The sequence below is a fragment of the Macrobrachium nipponense genome, chromosome 7 (assembly GCF_015104395.2).
Source record: "Macrobrachium nipponense isolate FS-2020 chromosome 7, ASM1510439v2, whole genome shotgun sequence".
In the NCBI taxonomy this organism is placed as follows: domain Eukaryota; kingdom Metazoa; phylum Arthropoda; class Malacostraca; order Decapoda; family Palaemonidae; genus Macrobrachium; species Macrobrachium nipponense.
Window position 1 is genome coordinate 19,822,083 of NC_061109.1, and position 18,898 is coordinate 19,840,980.

Below are 18,898 nucleotides of genomic sequence, written 5' to 3' on the forward strand. Positions count from 1 at the left end.
TAACCTCCATGCCTGCTCTGCGCTTTCCAATAAAGAAAAAGAAGAAAAAATGACCGAATTGAGGTCAAGAACCTCCTTCACCGTTCGGGTTCGACTGCCAAGACTGGTACTTGGACTAACTTGCATCAGTGCCATGTACTACTCTTTTTTGCTAGTGAGGTCGTTCACTTGATGACAGTGGATGACTTCTCAAACTGTATTTTCTCAAAAAAAAAAAAAAAAAAAAAATACGGTTAACGTTTACTTCAAGAAAAGATGGATTTTTTTATTACGTTTTAATTCAACTAGAAATGACAGTAAATGTCATCTTAATACCACACAAGCACCGTGGGAATGAATCATAAACGATAGAAATCAAAAGATAGCCTACATATTTCTGTAACGATAATTTTGCAATAGATTTTAGTCTAATTTTCAGATTCGGCATTATTATGAGGCTTATGAGAAGCATAGCCTAAAATAGCTCGAATTTCAAGTTACTGAATCTAATTATGCAAAAAAATAGCACTATAAAAACTCTATTTTTTTTCATCTGTCCATCGCCTGTGGTGTTTTTGTATGGTAACACTGCGTCGGGCTTAGATAGTTACATTCAGCTTACATTCAACGATTATAATAATATCCTATTTCGAATATTAACGGTGTAATTCGCATACAGTAAATTATTAAAACACTTTTCAGTTGCAAATGTACACCCAGATATCCTTTTATTTAACCTAACACTTTCACACAGCGTAACTATTTACCGGGACGCAGTCTTGCCATACACAAACACCATAGGCAGATGGACAGATGAAAAAAAACAGAGTATAGGTAGCTATAAAGATCAACCACACTTGCACGACTGTTTGCATTCTGCAATTCCAAAAATTCCTCGACTTATTGTAACTTAATATTCCATAAAAGGGGCTATAAATTAAAAAATAAAGAAAGTGAGAGTCAAATTCTACTCTATCGACCAATCACTCCCCAACCGCAAGATTGCGAATCATTCTGCGTGGAGCAGTGCAGTAAATCACAAAATTGTTCCCAAGCTTTCAAATTTTTCTCAATGCTTGGCTTGTCAGTTCACTCGTGGTGGTGACAGCTTGCCTGCTTTAGATTACAAACATATTGTATCTGACGAACGACAACATTTTGAAGGGAAATGTACCAATAATTCATTTTCATTGTGATATTCAGTGGGTACTTACATTCAACAGCTGACGAAATAGCCGGGAGGAGAGCATTTTTCGATCTCGTTTTGGGCTGACGCAACACAACGGATCGAAAGACAGATACGTGTATACACCCAAATCTCAAGTAAAACTGAAGGAGTTACCTGGCCCCTGGGTCCTGGGCCCCCTCAGAATCACGCCTCCCCGAGCCAGAAGAGACAGTTACTACTCTAGCAGACAACACACCTTTAATGGAACTTTTTAAATCATCGTATCTTTCCTTATAAATTGTCGTGTTTTACGTAACAGCGTACAGTATACTAGACTCACTGAGCTCTGTCAGTAGATATAAAGTGGTTTTTCATTCCTAAATATATATTCTTTAAGTATGAAAATAAACTTTGGACCGATAATGGCATAAAAAAACTTTTTATTACAACTAACATTATAGTGACAACGGCCTTATACAATCGGTTCATCATTGGTCATTATCGTACAGAAGAAGTGATGATTTCATAAGTATGACAGTTGCCATTTAGCTTTTATATATAATTGTTTTTTTACGAAATACTTTTGTGATACTATATAGAATAATATTTTATAGGTAAATAAATAATCACAATTAACTTCAAATTATATTTATATAATTCTGTACACAACTACTCATTTTACTGACGTTCATTCACAAGGGTTCTGTTCGCTGAACGTTACCAATGTCGAATATTTTCAAGGTATTAAAGTTCGGCAAAAAGAAGAAAAACAAAAGATTGCCATGTTAAGTGATATTGAAAATTGTGGTAAATTACATTTTCAAGTGTAGGTATATAACTGATCTTGATGTAACAGTCTTAAAAATCAGCAATAGCTGATAACTATCACTGAAGTCTTTGAGCGGTATCCAAAAACTGTAGGGGCTTAGTGGTAGACATATTGAAAAGAGACATTCTTAATTGTTTTTGTCCAATACCTTTCATATTTTAAAATCCTGCCCCAAAGAGATCGATGTGTTTGTTCTTAATGCACCAGATAAAAGTAAAAAATTACTTCAGTGTTATTGATTGCTATCTGCTTACTATAACAACAAATCCAGATATCCTATTTCAAAGACTCAAGTTATATGTAGTACCTTTTTAACCAAATTGTATCATCCGCTCTTTCCACTTAACTAAACTATCTCAAATCCTTCATCTATCTGTCCCCTACACTAACCCCTTTTACCATTCTTCCTATGTATATCCATATTTATCACTTTTCACCATCTGCCTTGTCTCTTCCATTCACATCTGCACGTCACTTCCATAAAAGAGAGTTGACTTGAGTATCCCTTCATTTACTCAAGTGATTGTTTGCAGTGACACTCCAAATCTTTCACTATCTTTAGTACGTGCCCTATCAGGTTGCCTCACTTGTTCTGTGACCCAACTCTTCTCTCATCCAACCATACACCTCATTATCTCACAAAATGCCTATAAAAATCTATTGATTTCATTCTTCCATTATCCATTTTAAGATTCAATGTCTATGTTCCTGGTTCTCATTTCTTCTTTTGCAAACTCATTCACCATTCTCTGCAGTTTTTCTTCATTACACAGAGTTATTATACTGTATCATTGGCAAGCATCAGCCTTTCCACATTCTATTCATGACCCATCTTCATATCCCACATATTTTCCTCTTCGCCTACTGTCATTTCTCTGACTTATAGCATCAGTTCTTCCATACATATATAACTCAAGCAATTAACCCTCTATACCACATCATGAACGGGATCCACGTAGCCTCTCTATCAATTCTGTCATAAGCTTTTTCTAGGCCCATTATGCTTTAAAACCTCTCACATTACTTTCATTTGTCTTAACTCTCAATTAAAATCCTACCATACATTTTCCTGGGTATACTAAGGACAATATCTTTGTAATTTTTACTGCTCTATCACCTTTATCCTAATACAAAGGCACATTATTCCTCTCACCAGGCCTTCAGAACATTTACCATAGAGATGTATATTACATACCCTGATCAGCCACTCACAATCATATTTTCATCACAAAACTGTAGCATTTTCAATTCCTGGTGTCTCTGTTTTCCAGCCTCTTCATTGACCTTATATCCTCAACAGCAACATCCAAAATCTTTGGACAAAACATTCACTGGTTCATCACTTCTGAATATCTTGCCTCTTGTGAAGTGTGTCTGCTTTCTACTCGAACTCATAGATAACCAGCAGTAGAAGCATCGGGCTTGTGGATTGAAGACCTCTCGGCAGCCATCACCATGTAATGTATCTTATCTGAATGCCTCTCAGACTTAGTACAGGAGCCAGGCCAAAGCACTAAAGTTCTTTGTGATGTCAAAAAGCCATCCAGGTACCTGTCAGTCTCCCCAAAGTTACATCTCACCCATGTCTTCAAATCAGGCGACCTTAAAGTGACCACTAACCCCAAATACCCTACCCAAATCACAGTTACCTTGATTATTTTATTATGTTTTATGGCATTAATCTTCTCTAATACAGCATATTTGATCGTGACATGCTGTCTCTTAATTAATCCTCCTATAGCTTGACTTTATGACAATAAATTTAAGTGGAGTGGTTAAACAGAAAGGTAAGAGACCCAGAAAATAAATGAGACAAAGTAAAAGGACCTAAATATGGGACTGGAAGAAAATCCACCAGTTCCACCAACAAGTAATGGTTGGAGAGGTTGGACAGCAAGACAGAAAAATGGAAGTTGGAACAGAGGTAAAGTAAAAGGTTAAAAAATGGGTGCAGTTAAAAGCCAAAGAGATGTTGCAAACATTCATTAGTATTACCTACAGTAGGTGAACTGATTGCACGAAACCCCTATATTCCCTATATCAGTGCTTAATGATCCTTTCTAACTGTCTCCAATCTTCAGCTGCATTGCTTTCTGCCTTTTACATTTCACTTATTGCCTATTGTCTCTTCACAACTCTCTTGGTTATACCTTACTCCAGATTTATTAAGAAACTGTAACGAGTTTTTTTATCCTACTAAACATCTGACAAGGAAAATTATGCCCTTCTCTGTTTACTACCATTTAATGTAGTCATCATTGTGATTATAAAAACTATAAAACTCTAAGATGTTTTAATAAAAGTCTTTGGTTATAATCATCAGTTCCACATGTAAAATTCGTTCTGAATTTTACTTCTAACAATACAAGTTCTATACAAAGATTAATGTTTAAATTGTCTTAATATCAAAATATTTGTTTTCTCTTATAAGGCACTATCTTTGTACAAAATAATACAAAATTATACACAATTCTGATATTCAATAAATACAAACCTTTTCAATCATGCCTTAAACCCAATAGGCATAGATCAAGCAACCACCACTTCTCATCTTAAACTAGTGAAGCAATTAGCACTCACTGATATTTCACTACACCATAGGAGGGGATTGTCTCATCTTGTCCTGCAAGAATCACTGATTTTCTAGCCCGCAGGGGTAGCAGCATTCAGTTGACCTATTTCTGTTGGTTGTTATGGCATGAATACATATGAGGTTCTTCTGTTGCCTGTACTGTACACAACAATCATACCATTTATGCAAGCAAATTTCAACTATTAGCTAATTAAAGCTTCTTGCCCAGAATTCCAACAAAGGGACATCCCATTCAGTGCACCCTATAGCTGCCAGTAACTGATGGCGCTCATCTTGATGTGCTGCTTCAGGCGGACTGCCACTTCCTCCTGCAGTTCTGAGAGTTGTTGGACTTGGAATCTGTAAAACTGGGACTGACGTACTTCTGAATATCACACTGGGATGAAGAACCTGACATGGTGATTTTTCATGGGTGGCTTGATGGGGTCTCTTTCTATTTTGAACATGAACCCAAACCTTCACCTGTAAAAAGCATTACTCAATTTTCATTATAATATCAAATAAAACAACTGTAAAACATGCAGTATATCAGAAGGAATTGCAAAGTGGTGTTTTTAAAAGCAAAACTAGTTTTCTTCAAACAAACCTATCAATCATATCATGCCCACACTTGTGGTCTTAAATTTCCCCCAAACACATATGCAAATGTAGATTGGCTGTGTCCCTGAATTTGAAAACATTTGAATCAAACAAAACGGAAGTAAGAGAGAGAGAGAGAGAGAGAGAGAGAGAGAGAGAACTTACTACTTAAAAATATTAATTATTATGAATATATATAAAAATTGACAGAACAGTGCAAGACATTACTAATTATCACTTACAGCCAAGCAGAGAACAAAAGAAAAGTCATATGGAATAACAAGAACATGATGACTCAAACCACACATTGGATAAAGAGAGACTACAGGAGAGCATAAAATACAAACATGAAGTCCAACACAGATCTAGGGCTGCTGTGTGCCTCCTCAAATAAGTCCCTGTGCAAACTAACAGAAATAGTGATCCTCATAAAATACATAAAAGAAAAAGGAATCTTGGATAAAAATAACCAATTTGTCAATTTGAGATCTACAGTAGTACACTTTATTGAGGTATGGAGATTTTTGTTTCTTCCTTGGAGCTTACTATTCAAGTGCCAAAAATTAGTTATTATATATGAGTATTAGATTTTAAATGCTGCTCCCTTTGAAATACAGATACTACCTCACTTATGAACAAAAGTGATCGTAAACTGAAATTGTGTTCGATAAGGAACAACTGTATTTATGTATTTAGGTTTGATATATCATTTACATTAATAAAGTAATGTACTCTATAAAATACAGTACTGTATTGTGTTTTAGGATGAAAAAACATACAGTACTGTATTGATTTCATATTATACTGTACATGTACATAGGCGTGACGACCAACTTACGAACAATTCAAGACATGAATGGCCATTTGGAATGTAACTCGTTTGTATGTAGGGTAGAGTCTATTGTCAGTATCAACAAAATGATAAAAATAACAGCTTCTAATTAAAGATGACCAATAAAATAAACCTTTATACCTTACCTTATTAATCCATTCGTAGATAATTGTAGATATATAAAGGCCTAAAGCTGTCTTCGTCAATGTTAAGTTACCAACTGCTGCTTCAATGCGGGCCAAAATTTGTGGAGGACGGGATGGTAGGGTACTCTCCCTTATGATCTTTGAAAAAACATTTTAAAATTTTACTAATAACTAAAACAACAGATGAGTCTGTTCTACATCTTAAATCACTTCTCAGGATTATTCCCTGAGAACCAGCCCGAGAAGTCTACTTGAGACTCAGAGGTCTAGAAAAACTAAGCCCTATTAATATTATCTTAAATCCAAATTCTTAATGAACAACTGAAATGAAGCTGGTAAACTTGTCTTGCAATTTATCTTTACATCAGGTTTGAAATGTCTGAAAAGAGACTATAAAGGAAAATATTATTTATCAAATTAATAATCTTTACATTTTACTATAGAATTCTAATCGTGAGGCAATTCATACCTTAAAGGAACAATTACTGAAGATATTTGCAAAGTTTACTGGTAAGACTTCACTCAAGTCTCCACTGGATTTTTCATACTGCAACTGTTCCTCTGAGCAGAAAACACTTTCCTGCACCAATTGTACAGACGCCCAGCTATTTCCATCATTTGGGGTGATATCAACAGCACACACATTTACATTTCCACATGCCCCATTTGGAATCTTGGCTGATGTGGGGAGACCTAAGGCATTGCAAGTGCCTTGTTCTATGTAATGCTCAGAGAAGCTGACAGCTTTAAAGCACTGCTTTGGTAGAAGAGGCTGAAAAGTTGGATAGATGCAAGAAACAGAATAACGTAAACCTAGTTATCACCAAGTTTTGCCAGAATGTTTCTAACACAGCTATTTCAGTTCAATAAATGCAACATACCACAGTTACTCAGTTTATTTCAAGTTCCGCACAATTCAATATCAGAAATCAATTGTCATTCTAATCATAACTTTCTTTCTTAGCATAAAAACAGAAAAATTTCTGACCTTCAGCGATCGAACCATTCTTGAGACAACGTTCTGATCAGTTCCTCGGATAACTACTTGATGACCAACCAACAGGTGGTGGGCAATCCGATGGAAAACTGGTCCACTCATTACATTCGACAGTTCTCTGATGCTTATAACTACAGGTGAAAGAATTATACTCATTAACACATAAAAGCAAGAATCACAAACTTGCATTGACAAAATAGGACACAACCATTACAGTACAAGCATAAGTATGAATGTCAGATCAATAAAACTATATTTGTCCTCCCTAAAATAACCATAAAGTTATGCAATTTCTCTAAACCAAAAAACAGGTTTTGACATAGGAAAAACTTATTTTTGGTAGTCTCTGTTGAGTCCTCAAAGGAGTTACCCTCCCTGGTGTGCGCCAGCACCCGAAGGTGATCAGACTAATATCGAAGAAATATCTTTTAGCCGGGTATTATGCCATAATGATAAACACTATGACAAGTGATAGAGTATAATGGACTCAAAAGACAAGAAGGCATTTTATCCTTTCTTCAGCGAAAGCTGTGCCCAGTTTCCTTCGTCAAAACCTGTAGAAATTACTATTGCGCATGAGCATCAGCCATCTTGTTTTATGTTCGGGGCCTGCCAAAAGACCGAGAATCATTACTCTGTTGGTCAACACAGGATGTACCTTTACCCAAATCCCATGGTTTTTCGTCAGGGAAGTGGGGGGTGTTTTGAGGACTCAACAGCGACTACCAAAAACAGGTTTTTCCTACGCCAAAATTGTTTTTTTTATAGCATAGTCGCTGTTTCGTCCTCAAAGGTGCATTACAAAGAAATTGGCAGGTGACAAAAAACAAATTTTCATCCCAAATATCTCAAAAGTTTTAAGATAAAATCATTTCAGGTCCAATGTCAAGCCACTAGTTTTAGTAAAAAAGATAACGAAAATACATAGGATATACTTTTAGTATAAAGTTCTATGGTGACTTACCTAAGCATGCTGGGTATGGTTGCGACCTTTGAGCACCTTCCCCAGCAATAGTCAACATACCTACCTGTTAGGGAGACCCCTGGTTTTCTGTCATGGCGCCTAAGGGGTCAGGACTAACCATACCACCTACTGATACACTGTGCATTCAAATTTGTTCCAGCTCATGGCAGTAGTGTTTTAAGAATAAGGCAGTCCCCGGGTTACAACAGGTTCGGCTTACGACGTTCCGAGGTTAAGGCGCTTTTCAATTATATTCATCAGAAATTATTTCCAGGGTTACGACGCCTACAACGCTGATCTGGCACAAGAAATATGACTCCAAAAATACAAAATAATCAATATTTGAAGGTTTTTTGATGAAAAATGCAATAAGAATGCAGTTTACATAGTTTTAATGCACCCAAAGCATTAAAAGTAAGGTTTTCTTAGGATTTTTGACGATGTTCTGGCTTATGACGATTTTCGGCTTACAACGCGTCTCAAGAACGGAACCCCGTCGTAACCCGGGGACTGCCTGTACTGACTCTCATGACCTAAGTATGCTGGGTATGGTTGCGACCTTTACGCACCTTCCCCAGCGATAGTCAACATACCCACCCGTTAGGGAGACCCTGGTTTTCTGTCATGGTGCCTGTGGGGTCAGGACTAACCATACCACCTACTGATACACAGTGCATTCGAATTTGTTCCAGCTCATGGCAGTAGTGTTTTAAGAATACTGACTCTGATGACCACCCAGCACATTCAGAAACTACTTCAAATGATACATTTCTGAAGAAGGCCAATGATGTACTTAGTTTCCTAATATCATGTGATCTAGGAAAGGAATGAGGGTTAGCCTTTATAATAAGGGACACTAAATTTATTCTTAGCCCTTGTAGAGAGAGTGGTTTGTTCATGCTAGGATATAGGAAAATTGGACCTTCTGAAACATTTTCTGCAACCCCTAGGTAATCCTTAAGTGCTTGAACTGGGCATAATGTTTTCTTATAAGAATAGATTTCCTCTTTAAAGGATTCTCATTCTTGGCCAGGAATGATGGCCCAGGGGATAACAATAACTGGTTATCAGCAATTTGTGTGATATATCGTCCCCGTCTAAGAGAGCCCAATTCACTAATATGTGCTCCTGATGCTAATGCTACCAGGAAGATTGCTAAAATTGTTGTAAATGCAAGATGTTTGTCTTCAAAGAGGTGTATACAAAAATTCATTAGTGTTTCTATAGAAATCTTGATTGGGCTCTCACTCTGGATATAATCTAACTATATTCTCCATATGGACTGGTATTGCCGGATAGATGATGTCCATAGTTTTTGCTCTAGGTACCTAGCAATATTGGGTGAGAAGTTTTCGCAGTAGATTATATTTAAAAAATCCACACGAGAAGGTCTCAGCTTAGAAAGGAGGATGAGTAAACGACTTTCTCTCCTACTTTCTGGGATAGAACAGCGGATGGTAATGGAATTGACCTCTTCGTCCACTGCTGGAGTAGCAGGAATCAATGCCTGTTTAGCCAATTTGGGGCTACTAGGTAAGCTGTTCCTTTGAAGGTTAAGAGCTTGTTCAAAACCTTCAAAATCTGGGACAATGGAGGAAAAAGATAAATCGTCTTCCAGTTGTTCCAGTCCTGTAGGAAGGCATCTCTTGCTATTGCTTGATTATCCACATTCAGGGACACATATATACTGGGAGTTTGTGATTCTTGTATGTGGCAAACAGGTCCCCTTCCGGTTGTGGAAGTAGGTTGTATATTATTTGAAACGAGTGGTTGTCCAATGACCACTCTGTTGAGGCTGTCGTGTTCCTTGACAAAGAGTCTGCTATTACATCAAGCGACCCTGAAAGGTGAGCTGCAGTCAAATGCCACTTCCTTTCCTGTGCCATCCAAAGAATGGCTAACATTGCCATATTGAGAGGAAGTGAGCATGATCCCAATTTTTCTATGCAAGACATTGCAGTCGTATTGTCTGGGACCAGCAGAATGTGTGTCTGTTCCAGAGGTTAGAGTTTCTTTAGAGACAAAAAGAGAGCCATCAGCTCTAGAAAATTGATATGACAGTTCCTTAGAGTAGCTGACCACCTCCCCGCTACCTGACGATCCTCCCAATGTCCTCCCCAACCTGTCATTGAGGCATCTGTGTGTATTGTTACTTTTACAGATGGAGGAGTCAGGGTGACCTGTTTTGCCAGAGATTCCTTCCTTGTCCATGGCCGAAGTATCTCCCCAAGTTTTTGATGCATTTTGTGGGATTTGTCTCGCATCCTTTTTCTTGCATGTGACATCCAAAATTTGTTCACGTTTTTCAGTTGCAACCTGAGTGTTGGATCTGTTATAGATGCAAACTGTAGCAGACTCATCATGCGCTCCACTTGCCGTCTGAAAGCAATGGGCAGAGTCAGGAACCTTTTGAGGTTTTTCTTTATTCTGTTCTGAGTTTTGATGGGATGATACGAAAGGCCATGAACCGTGTCCCAACACATTCCCAGCCACTGAAAATGTCTGCTGGGTGTGATGCAGGATTTTTTCCAATTTATAATAAAGCCTTTTGACTGGAGTCTGTTGACTACTGTTCCAAGGTTTTTCAGGCACTCTTTTCTTGTGGCCCCCCAGACTAACCTGTCGTCTAAATAAGCTATCACATGTATTCCTTCTTTCCTGAGTTCCCGAACAACTACCATCACCAATTCTGTAAAGATTCTCAGGGAAATGTTTAGCCCGAAAGGTATGACCTTGAATCTGTATGTACTTTTTCCTATCCGGAGCCCTAGGAAGGGGCGGAAGGGAACGGCAATAGGGATGTCCCCATATGAGTCTTTCAGATCTATAGAAACTGTCCAGATCCCTTTTGGAATGACAGAACGTACTTGGGCAATGGTAGTCATTCGAAACTTTTGGCAAACAATGTGTTTGTTCAATGTTGACAGGTCGAGGATCACCCTTCGTTCTGAAGAATCCTTTATGGAAACACTGAAGAGACATGCCTGGTGACAAATGTAAGAATGTTTCTCTATGGCTCCTTTTAAGAGGGCCTTCTGCACGTAATCTTTCATAAAGGGGTCCAGTTTTTGAAAGAACCCTTTCAAAGGTGGAGGGGGGTGAGACCATTTCCACCCCAGTCCGTTGAGAATAACGCTGTGTCCCCAAAGAGAAGACTTCCATTGCTTGTGAAACTTCTGAAGTCGCCCACCGACCAAACAATTCCTATTGGGATTCCCCCCACCCTGTCAAGCTGGTTTTTGGATCTTGTGAAAAGGATACGCTTTTTGCTGTGCAGGTTTTTGTCCCTTTTGAGGGTGCTGTCCCTTCTGACTACCTACCTGCGTATGAGGAAAGCTATTGGATGTAAATGGAGGCCTATATGATTTTTTATCAAAAAGTGCCTTTTTTGGGTTTGGTAAGGGTAAATTTCTGGTTTTTTGTTTCCTGAAATCTTTTCCCAGTAGAGCATACACTGTGCAATTTTGTTGACGTCCTTGTTCTTTTATTTGAGTCACAATACACTCCTCAAACAGGTCTCGGTAGAAGGGATTAAACTGTAATAGGGTAGTCACATTGGGAACGACATGTTGGAGTTTTCCAGTACCTCCATTCACGCTTTTATGCGCCAGTCCAAAAATTCATTGAAAGCTTCACATAATGTTCTCATAAGGCTTTTAGCCACAACAGTAAAAATCATCCTAGATTCTTCTGGAAGCCTTTTTGTGGCTACTTCTAACAACGAGGAAGTCATTAAGACACTAACGAGGTGGGTCCTAGCACGAAACTCTGATGCTGATGTACCTTCTGAAATCCTTCTTATTGGAGTGCCAAATTGCTCAGTTGCAATATCTAGGGGGAGCTTTTTCCTATCAAAAAGAAGTTGTAGCATTGCCCATTCTTCAATGGAGTTTTCTGAAACTGGGATAACCGAAGCAATTGGTTTTAGTTTTTCCAATGGTTCACGCTTTCTGGTTGCTGCATAATTTTGAAAATGTGTTTTCACATGGTTTATGACTTTAAATGTGAAGAGGCAGAAGGCTGGTGGTACATGGTGAGCCACCTGAGTCTTGTTCATAATGGCACTATAAATTCCTGTCCCATTTACCTGGTGAAGAGTTTCATCTACAGCTCTTAATGCCAAATTGCCAGCTAAGAGAACAGTTTCCTTTTGAGGCTTCTCCACGTCTGGCACAGGTGGTATCAGGTGCCAAACAGTGTTAGGAAAGGCTGCCCTGTCCCTAAATTCAACATGTACTACTTCTATCATGGTCTTTCTCTCATTAATAAGAAACTTACCATCCTGAGAGAAAATATAAGGGTTGTCAACATCAGAGTAGGAGTTTGGAGTCTCTGCTAGATTTTGGTCGTAAGACTCATACCCGAAACTGGCCATTTTGTTGGTTCTAGTTGGGTTTGCACTCTTAACTTTTGTTTGGGCAGATTTGGTTTCAATTCTACCCATTCTATTGCAAGATGCAGGACGTTTACATTTTGGTGTATCATGCACTATGTCCATTATCTGTTGCCTTTCAGCAGCAAAAGCATCTTTGATGTCATTCATTATTTCCTTACGGAAGTGTTACGGGCTACTGATAATTGCCATTCCTAGTCTAAAATTACTTGTCCTAAACCGGCTAGGCTACTAGCGCTCACGTAGGCTACTGCCTCGGAAATTGTAGAAACCATTATCTGAAAAGATTAACTAAATTAATAATACAATATGGAGTAGTTCTTTAAAAAAACTTCCAACAAAAATTTATTTAAAAACACTTTTCACGTTCGTAAAGGCTAGCCTGGAACATGTGTCTTGCCAGTCACGTGTTTTTACCCTAACGGTTTTAACTAAATCTTAAAAATAAGCACTTAATTTTCAAATGTTGGCAATTCCATGATTGATTTTGAAGAAAAAATCTCAAGATAGAGGAGCACTGGCAGAACAGACTATCGTCTGTGATGACCAGAAGAGTAATGGTTCTTGGTCTTGTGGCGGGCCCCGAACATATAACAAGAAGGCGATGCACAACAGTCACTTCTACAGGTTTTGACGTAGGAAACTGGGTACAGCTTTCCTGTAGAGAGGATAAAATGCCTTCTTGTCTTTTGAGTCCATTATACTCTATCACTTGTCATAGTGTTTATCATTACGGCATAGTACCCGGCTAAAAGACCAGGCTAAAAGATACTTCTTTGATATCAGTCTGATCACCTTCCGGCACTGGCGCACACCAGGGAGGGTAACTCCTCTGAGGACTCAGCAGCAACTACGCTATAAAAAATATTGCTTGGGGGCTTAGTGAAAGGAACAAGATCTCTTTCTAATTTATGGCAAAAGTAGCCTTTCCAAAAAAGTAAAGTTAATGTCACTAGAAAGGTAAAAATCAAGCCTTGACTTTTTTTAAAGGTAGGTTATGCTAGTCTCATTATATTTTGAACCTATATTTTGTACAACATGAAAAAAAATTATGAACAGACCTTGCACAGAATTCATGATGATAAAATTCACTTGAAGACTAAAATTTTAGTTATTTCATCTAGTTTTTATTTGAAATAGTTCTAACATGATATCCTGCACCACTGCATATCATTTTACATCTACTTGACCTAAAAATTAAAGTTATAAAACTTCTGAAAGTAAGCAAGGAATATTAATATCTGTATTACACTATTTATAAATAGTATACAGCATGAACCAAACAATGTGACTATCATGAAAAAATTAATGAATATCTCAAGAATGTTCATACATTAATATTCTTTCAGCTGTTTTTGCACTATGGCGATATGTAAAATGTACTTGACTATCATGGAATTAATATCAGAGTATGGACGCTTATTTATTACAAGGGATTTCAACCAGACCCCAAATTTAGACATGTGAAATTTTGTTAAAACACCAAAGGAAAGACAATGTATTCCTATTTCATGTCCTCTTCAGTAGTGATGGTTCTTTTTAAAAGAATGAGCTTGGATAACAAGTACAACCCTTCAAATTTCAGTCAACTTACAGTATGGCACTTACAAGACCATTATGGAAGAAGGAAAAAATTCTGGTACTTTTACAACAAGAACATTATGATTACCTTCATCACCTGGAGTCTCTGCTATTAAAGCACTCACTTGGGGCCCCTCTACAAGCCTCTCTTGTAACCTAAGGCCGCCTGCTTTCAGCAACCAGGTTGAAGATGAATGAAGGTATTCCCATATCTTCTCATCACCAACAAGCTCTGGCAAAGATCTGGGCTGTCCAGCAGTTGACTGTCCTGGAAGAAGTACAGCAAGACATTCACAAATGTTTAACAGAAAAGTACAAAAGTTTTTATCTAATCAAGCAAATCCTTCCATCATCCAATCTTCATCTCTAATGCATGTCAGAACAATATTTCATGAACCAGAGCATTAAAGTGATGAATATATATTAACTTCATAATTTTGTAGCAACAGCTGACATTTGTTTTACATACACAAGAATATACTCAAAATGTACTATCCACTCTCCCATTCTTACTCTTACCTTAAATTAAAAAGGGTTCATTTATTGTGAAAGATAAAATGAACCACATCTCTGTTTTACTTTGCACTAAACTTGCATTGTCTATCTTAACTATACATATTAGGTTGAGTGATTTCAAGACAGATATTCAATAAACAATTATACATGTTTGTATACAATCAAATACATATTTAAAGGCACATTTTAGATTGCAATTCCCAGTTATTATGAACAAGCAGCTTGCAATGAAATGTAAATGGCTTGTTGAAGATAGTGTAGAAACACTTTTACTTAAAAGTTCTGAATTGTTCACATAGAGAATTTACTTTAGTACATTCTAAATTAAAATGATATTGTTATAATACAATAAAGTTTTGTACATACTTACCCGGCAGATGTATATTTAGCTAATGTCTCTGACGTCCCGACAGAATTCAAAACTCGCGGCACACGCTACAGGTAGGTCAGGTGATCACCCTCTCCCACCGCTGGGTGGGCGGGAATAGGAACCATTCCCGTTTTCTAATCAGATTTTCTCTTACACCTATCTCCTGAGGGGAGGCTGAGTGGGCCATTCATCGTATATATCTGCCGGGTAAGTATGTACAAAACTTTATGGTATTATAACAATATCATTTTTGTACATGCAACTTCCCCGGCAGATATATACTTAGCTGATTGACACCCTTGGTGGCGAGTAAGAGATAGTTACTCAATATAAACAACAATACAAACAGGGAAACAACATCTGTTGTAGGTCATATATATTAAATTATTTAAAACCTTGGTTCCTACCTTATTGGGCAGAAGACTTCATGATTACTGTCTATGAGTCTGCTTGCCTCAAGAGTTTCAGTGAGGATGAGACCTGACACTGATAGCTCTTCTGGATCTTGTCAATGGGGCTAGCCCACTTATTTGACAGAGAACTTGTCTTGGATCATACCTACCAATGGGGGCTGACCCACTTACATGGCAGAGCCTTCTCCTTTATCATATCAACGGGGACTAACCCTCTTACACGACAGAGCCTAGGTCCAAACCATTAACAAGGAGCACAAAAGCCAATCCCGACCACCTGACCACACTAATATTGTTAGATACTACGATTTGAAAGGGGTACAATTCCCGGACCCACTTCCAATCAACCCTAAAAAACGACACCACAAAATTAAAATTTCCCAATCTAACTAAACTAAATAAGATTAGCTTCAGCTCCCTGTCCCAGCAACGAATCCACAGATACGTAAGGTCTGAGAGAGAAGCACTTCTCATAAGTGACACGAACGTCTCTCAAATAGTTAGATGCAAATACTGAATTGCATCTCCAGTAGGTGGACTCGACCAGCGCCTGTAGAGACATATTCCTGTGAAAAGCCAAGGAGGTGGCCCCGGCACTGACCTCATGAGCTTTAACTCTTAGTAGTTTGAAGTGTTCATCTTCACAGGATGTATGAGCTTCTCTAATAATGTCTCTAATAAAAAAGGCTTGGGCATTTTTAGACATAGTTCTCTTCGGATTTCTTACTGAGCACCAAAGACTCTCCGAGCTTCCTCCCAGTAGCTTCTTCCTTTCTAGGTAGAACTTGAGGATCCTGACTAGACACAGGGTCCTCTCTAAGTCTCCCCCTACCATGGACGACAGCCCCTTAATCTCGAACGTCCTCGGCCATGGCTTAGAAGGGTTCTCGTTCTTGGCTAAGAACAGGGGGTTAAAGGAGCATACTGCAGAGTCCTTCTTAAAGCCCACCGGAAGTATTAGGAGGTTCAAACTTTTCCGAAATTAAATATTTCAATACCACATCCAGGTTCCAACTAGGTGGCTTAGATATTTTGGACTTCGAAGTTTCGAAGGACCTAATTAAGTCATGTAGGTCTTTATCCTCTGTGATATTTAGTCCTCTATGTCTAAAAACCGAGGAAAGCATGCTCTTATAACCTTTTATGGTAGAAACTGCTAGGTTGCATTTCTCCCTCAAGTACAGGAGAAAATCAGCTATGTCCGTCACAGAGGTACTGGAAGAGGATACGCTCTGAGTCCTGGTCCACCTTTGAAAGACCTCCCACTTCGACTGGTACACGCGTATTGTTGAGGGTCTTCTGGCTCTTGCAATCGCCTTTGCAGCCGCGCGTGAAAAACCCCTCGCTCTGACGAGTCCTTCGACAGTCTGAAGGCAGTTAGACCGAGAGCGGGGAGGTTTTTGTGGTATCTGTCGAAGTGGGGTTGTCTGAGAAGATCGTTCCGTAGAGGAAGGGACCTTGGGAAATCTATCATCCATTCCAGTACCTCTGTGAACCACTCTTGAGCTGGCCAGAATGGAGCGATGAGGGTCAGCTTTGCTCCCTCCGTCGAGACAAACTTTCTTACTACTTCTCCTAAGATCTTGAAAGGAGGAAAAGCATACCCGTCGATCCCCTTCCAATCTAGAAGGAGACCGTCTACTGCTACTGCTCTCGGGTCTGAAATTGCAGAGCAGTAGTTCTCCAGCCTCGCATTCCAATGTGTTGCGAAAAGATCTATGTTGGCTCTCCCCCAGAGGTTCCAAAGTTCGTTGCACACCTCTGAGTGCAGAGTCCACTCTGTGGGAAGGACTTGATCTCTCCTGCTCAGCAGGTCTGCTCTCACGTTCTTTTCGCCTTGGATAAACCTTGTTAGGAGCGTAATGTTTCGATCCTCTGCCCACAGGAGAAGCTACTTTGCTTTCTCGTAAAGGGAGAAGGAGTGAGTCCCTCCCTGCTTCCTTATGTAGGCTACAGCTGTCGTGTTGTCCGAGTTTACTTGCAACACGGCACCCGAGACTTGAGATTCGAAGTGCACGAGAGCTAGATGCACTGCCGCTAGCTCCTTCTTGTTGATGTGCCAGGACACCTGTTCCCCACTCCAGGTGCCTGACACTTCTCTCGAGCCCAGAGTCGCTCCCCATCCTAGTTCCGAGGCGTCTGCAAACAACACTAGGTGAGGGTTCGGTAATTGAAGCGATAGTCCCTTGTTGAGTCTGTTTGGTTCTAACCACCAACAGAGCTCTTTCTTTATTCTCTTGGAGAGAAGAAAGGAGTCCGAAAGGTCTTGATGCTTCTGATCCCAATTCTCCCTCAGGAAGAATTGTAGGGGTCTTAAGTGAAGCCTCCCTAGAGAAACAAACTGTTCCAACGAGGAAAGGGTCCCCAGAAGACTCAGCCAGTCCCTCGCGGAACATTGTTCTTTCTCTAGGAACGTTTTCACTTTCTGTATACCTCAATCCTGTCTTTCCTTGGATGGATACACTTGAAAACCCCGAGAATCCATCAGAATCCCCAGATAGACAATGCTTTGCTGGGGATCCATCTGGGACTTCCCGAGGTTTATTAACAGTCCCAAGGACTGAGCTAGGTCCAATGTTAATTGCAGGTCCTCCAGACATCGATCCTTTGATTGGGAACGAATCAGCCAATCGTCGAGATACAGAGAGATCCTTATTCCCTTTAGATGTAGCCAATGAGCTACGTTTTTCATCAGGCCCGTGAACACTTGAGGGGCCGTGGCAAGACCGAAGCAAAGGGCGCGAAATTGAAAAACTTCGCCCTGTACCATAAACCTTAGGTACTTCCTGGACGAGGGATGAATGGGCACATGGAAATAGGCGTCCTGAAGGTCCAGGGACACCATCCAATCCCCCGGACGCAGCGCTGCAAGGACAGAGGATGTCGTCTCAATCGTGAATCTTGTCTTGATCACGAAGTGATTCAGGGCACTTACGTCCAGGACTGGTCTCCACCCCCCTGAGGCTTTTGGTACTAGAAAAAGGCGGTTGCAAAAGCCTGGGGACTGAACCCTTTCCATCGCCTCCTTGTCCAACATCTGTTGTACTAGATGTAGGAGGGCTTGGTTTCTTAAGGGATCCCTGTATCTTGCCGACAACTCCTTTGGAGTTGTAGTTAAGGGGGCCGGCCGGAACCCCTATATATGGTGGTATAGGGCGAAAAATGCAAAGTCATGAAAAAATTCATGGAGCTTCATATGGCAATTGAGAATACGTGTACGAAATATTTCGTCAAAATTCCTCTTACTTTCGTAGTTACAGGGTAATTAGTTATCGTAACTCAATAAGCCTAAAACATTGATCCGTACAAGAAAATGCAATATTTCTTCTATTATCGTAAATTTTGATAATTATTGTCAAAGAAATTGGGAGAAATGGCATCTGTAGACATTCCCCGAGTTGAGAAGGAGACTTCAGGCTCAGCTACCAAGTCCAGTCCTGATTTAGTGCGATCACAGACTTCAAGTAGTCTACACGTTCCATTTCACCTCTGCCATTCGCCCGCTTTTACGTATGTTTATGTATGTTTCGGCAAGAAT

The 18,898-nt window shown here is 39.4% G+C and overlaps 2 protein-coding genes across 7 annotated transcripts in view; both read right to left on the bottom strand.

Moving 5' to 3' along the window:
* Positions 1 to 1,376, bottom strand: part of LOC135217073 (serine hydroxymethyltransferase, mitochondrial-like) — a 60,228-nt gene extending 58,852 nt beyond the window's left edge. The window contains exon 1 of the mRNA XM_064252756.1: positions 1,194 to 1,376. Within this exon, the coding sequence (XP_064108826.1) occupies positions 1,194 to 1,229 (36 nt within the window). The 5' untranslated portion in view covers positions 1,230 to 1,376. The remainder of the gene's footprint in view (positions 1 to 1,193) is intronic.
* A 2,881-nt stretch (positions 1,377 to 4,257) lies between these two features.
* The window catches only part of LOC135217071 (folliculin-like), a 52,063-nt gene continuing 37,422 nt past the window's right edge, over positions 4,258 to 18,898 (bottom strand). For all 6 annotated transcript variants that reach the window (XM_064252750.1, XM_064252749.1, XM_064252755.1 and 3 more), the window contains exons 8-12: positions 14,150 to 14,329; positions 7,115 to 7,254; positions 6,596 to 6,898; positions 6,127 to 6,264; positions 4,258 to 5,031 (exon numbers count right to left, since the gene is read on the bottom strand). In XM_064252750.1, the coding sequence (XP_064108820.1) occupies positions 4,756 to 5,031; positions 6,127 to 6,264; positions 6,596 to 6,898; positions 7,115 to 7,254; positions 14,150 to 14,329 (1,037 nt within the window). In that variant the 3' untranslated portion in view covers positions 4,258 to 4,755. The remainder of the gene's footprint in view (positions 5,032 to 6,126; positions 6,265 to 6,595; positions 6,899 to 7,114; positions 7,255 to 14,149; positions 14,330 to 18,898) is intronic.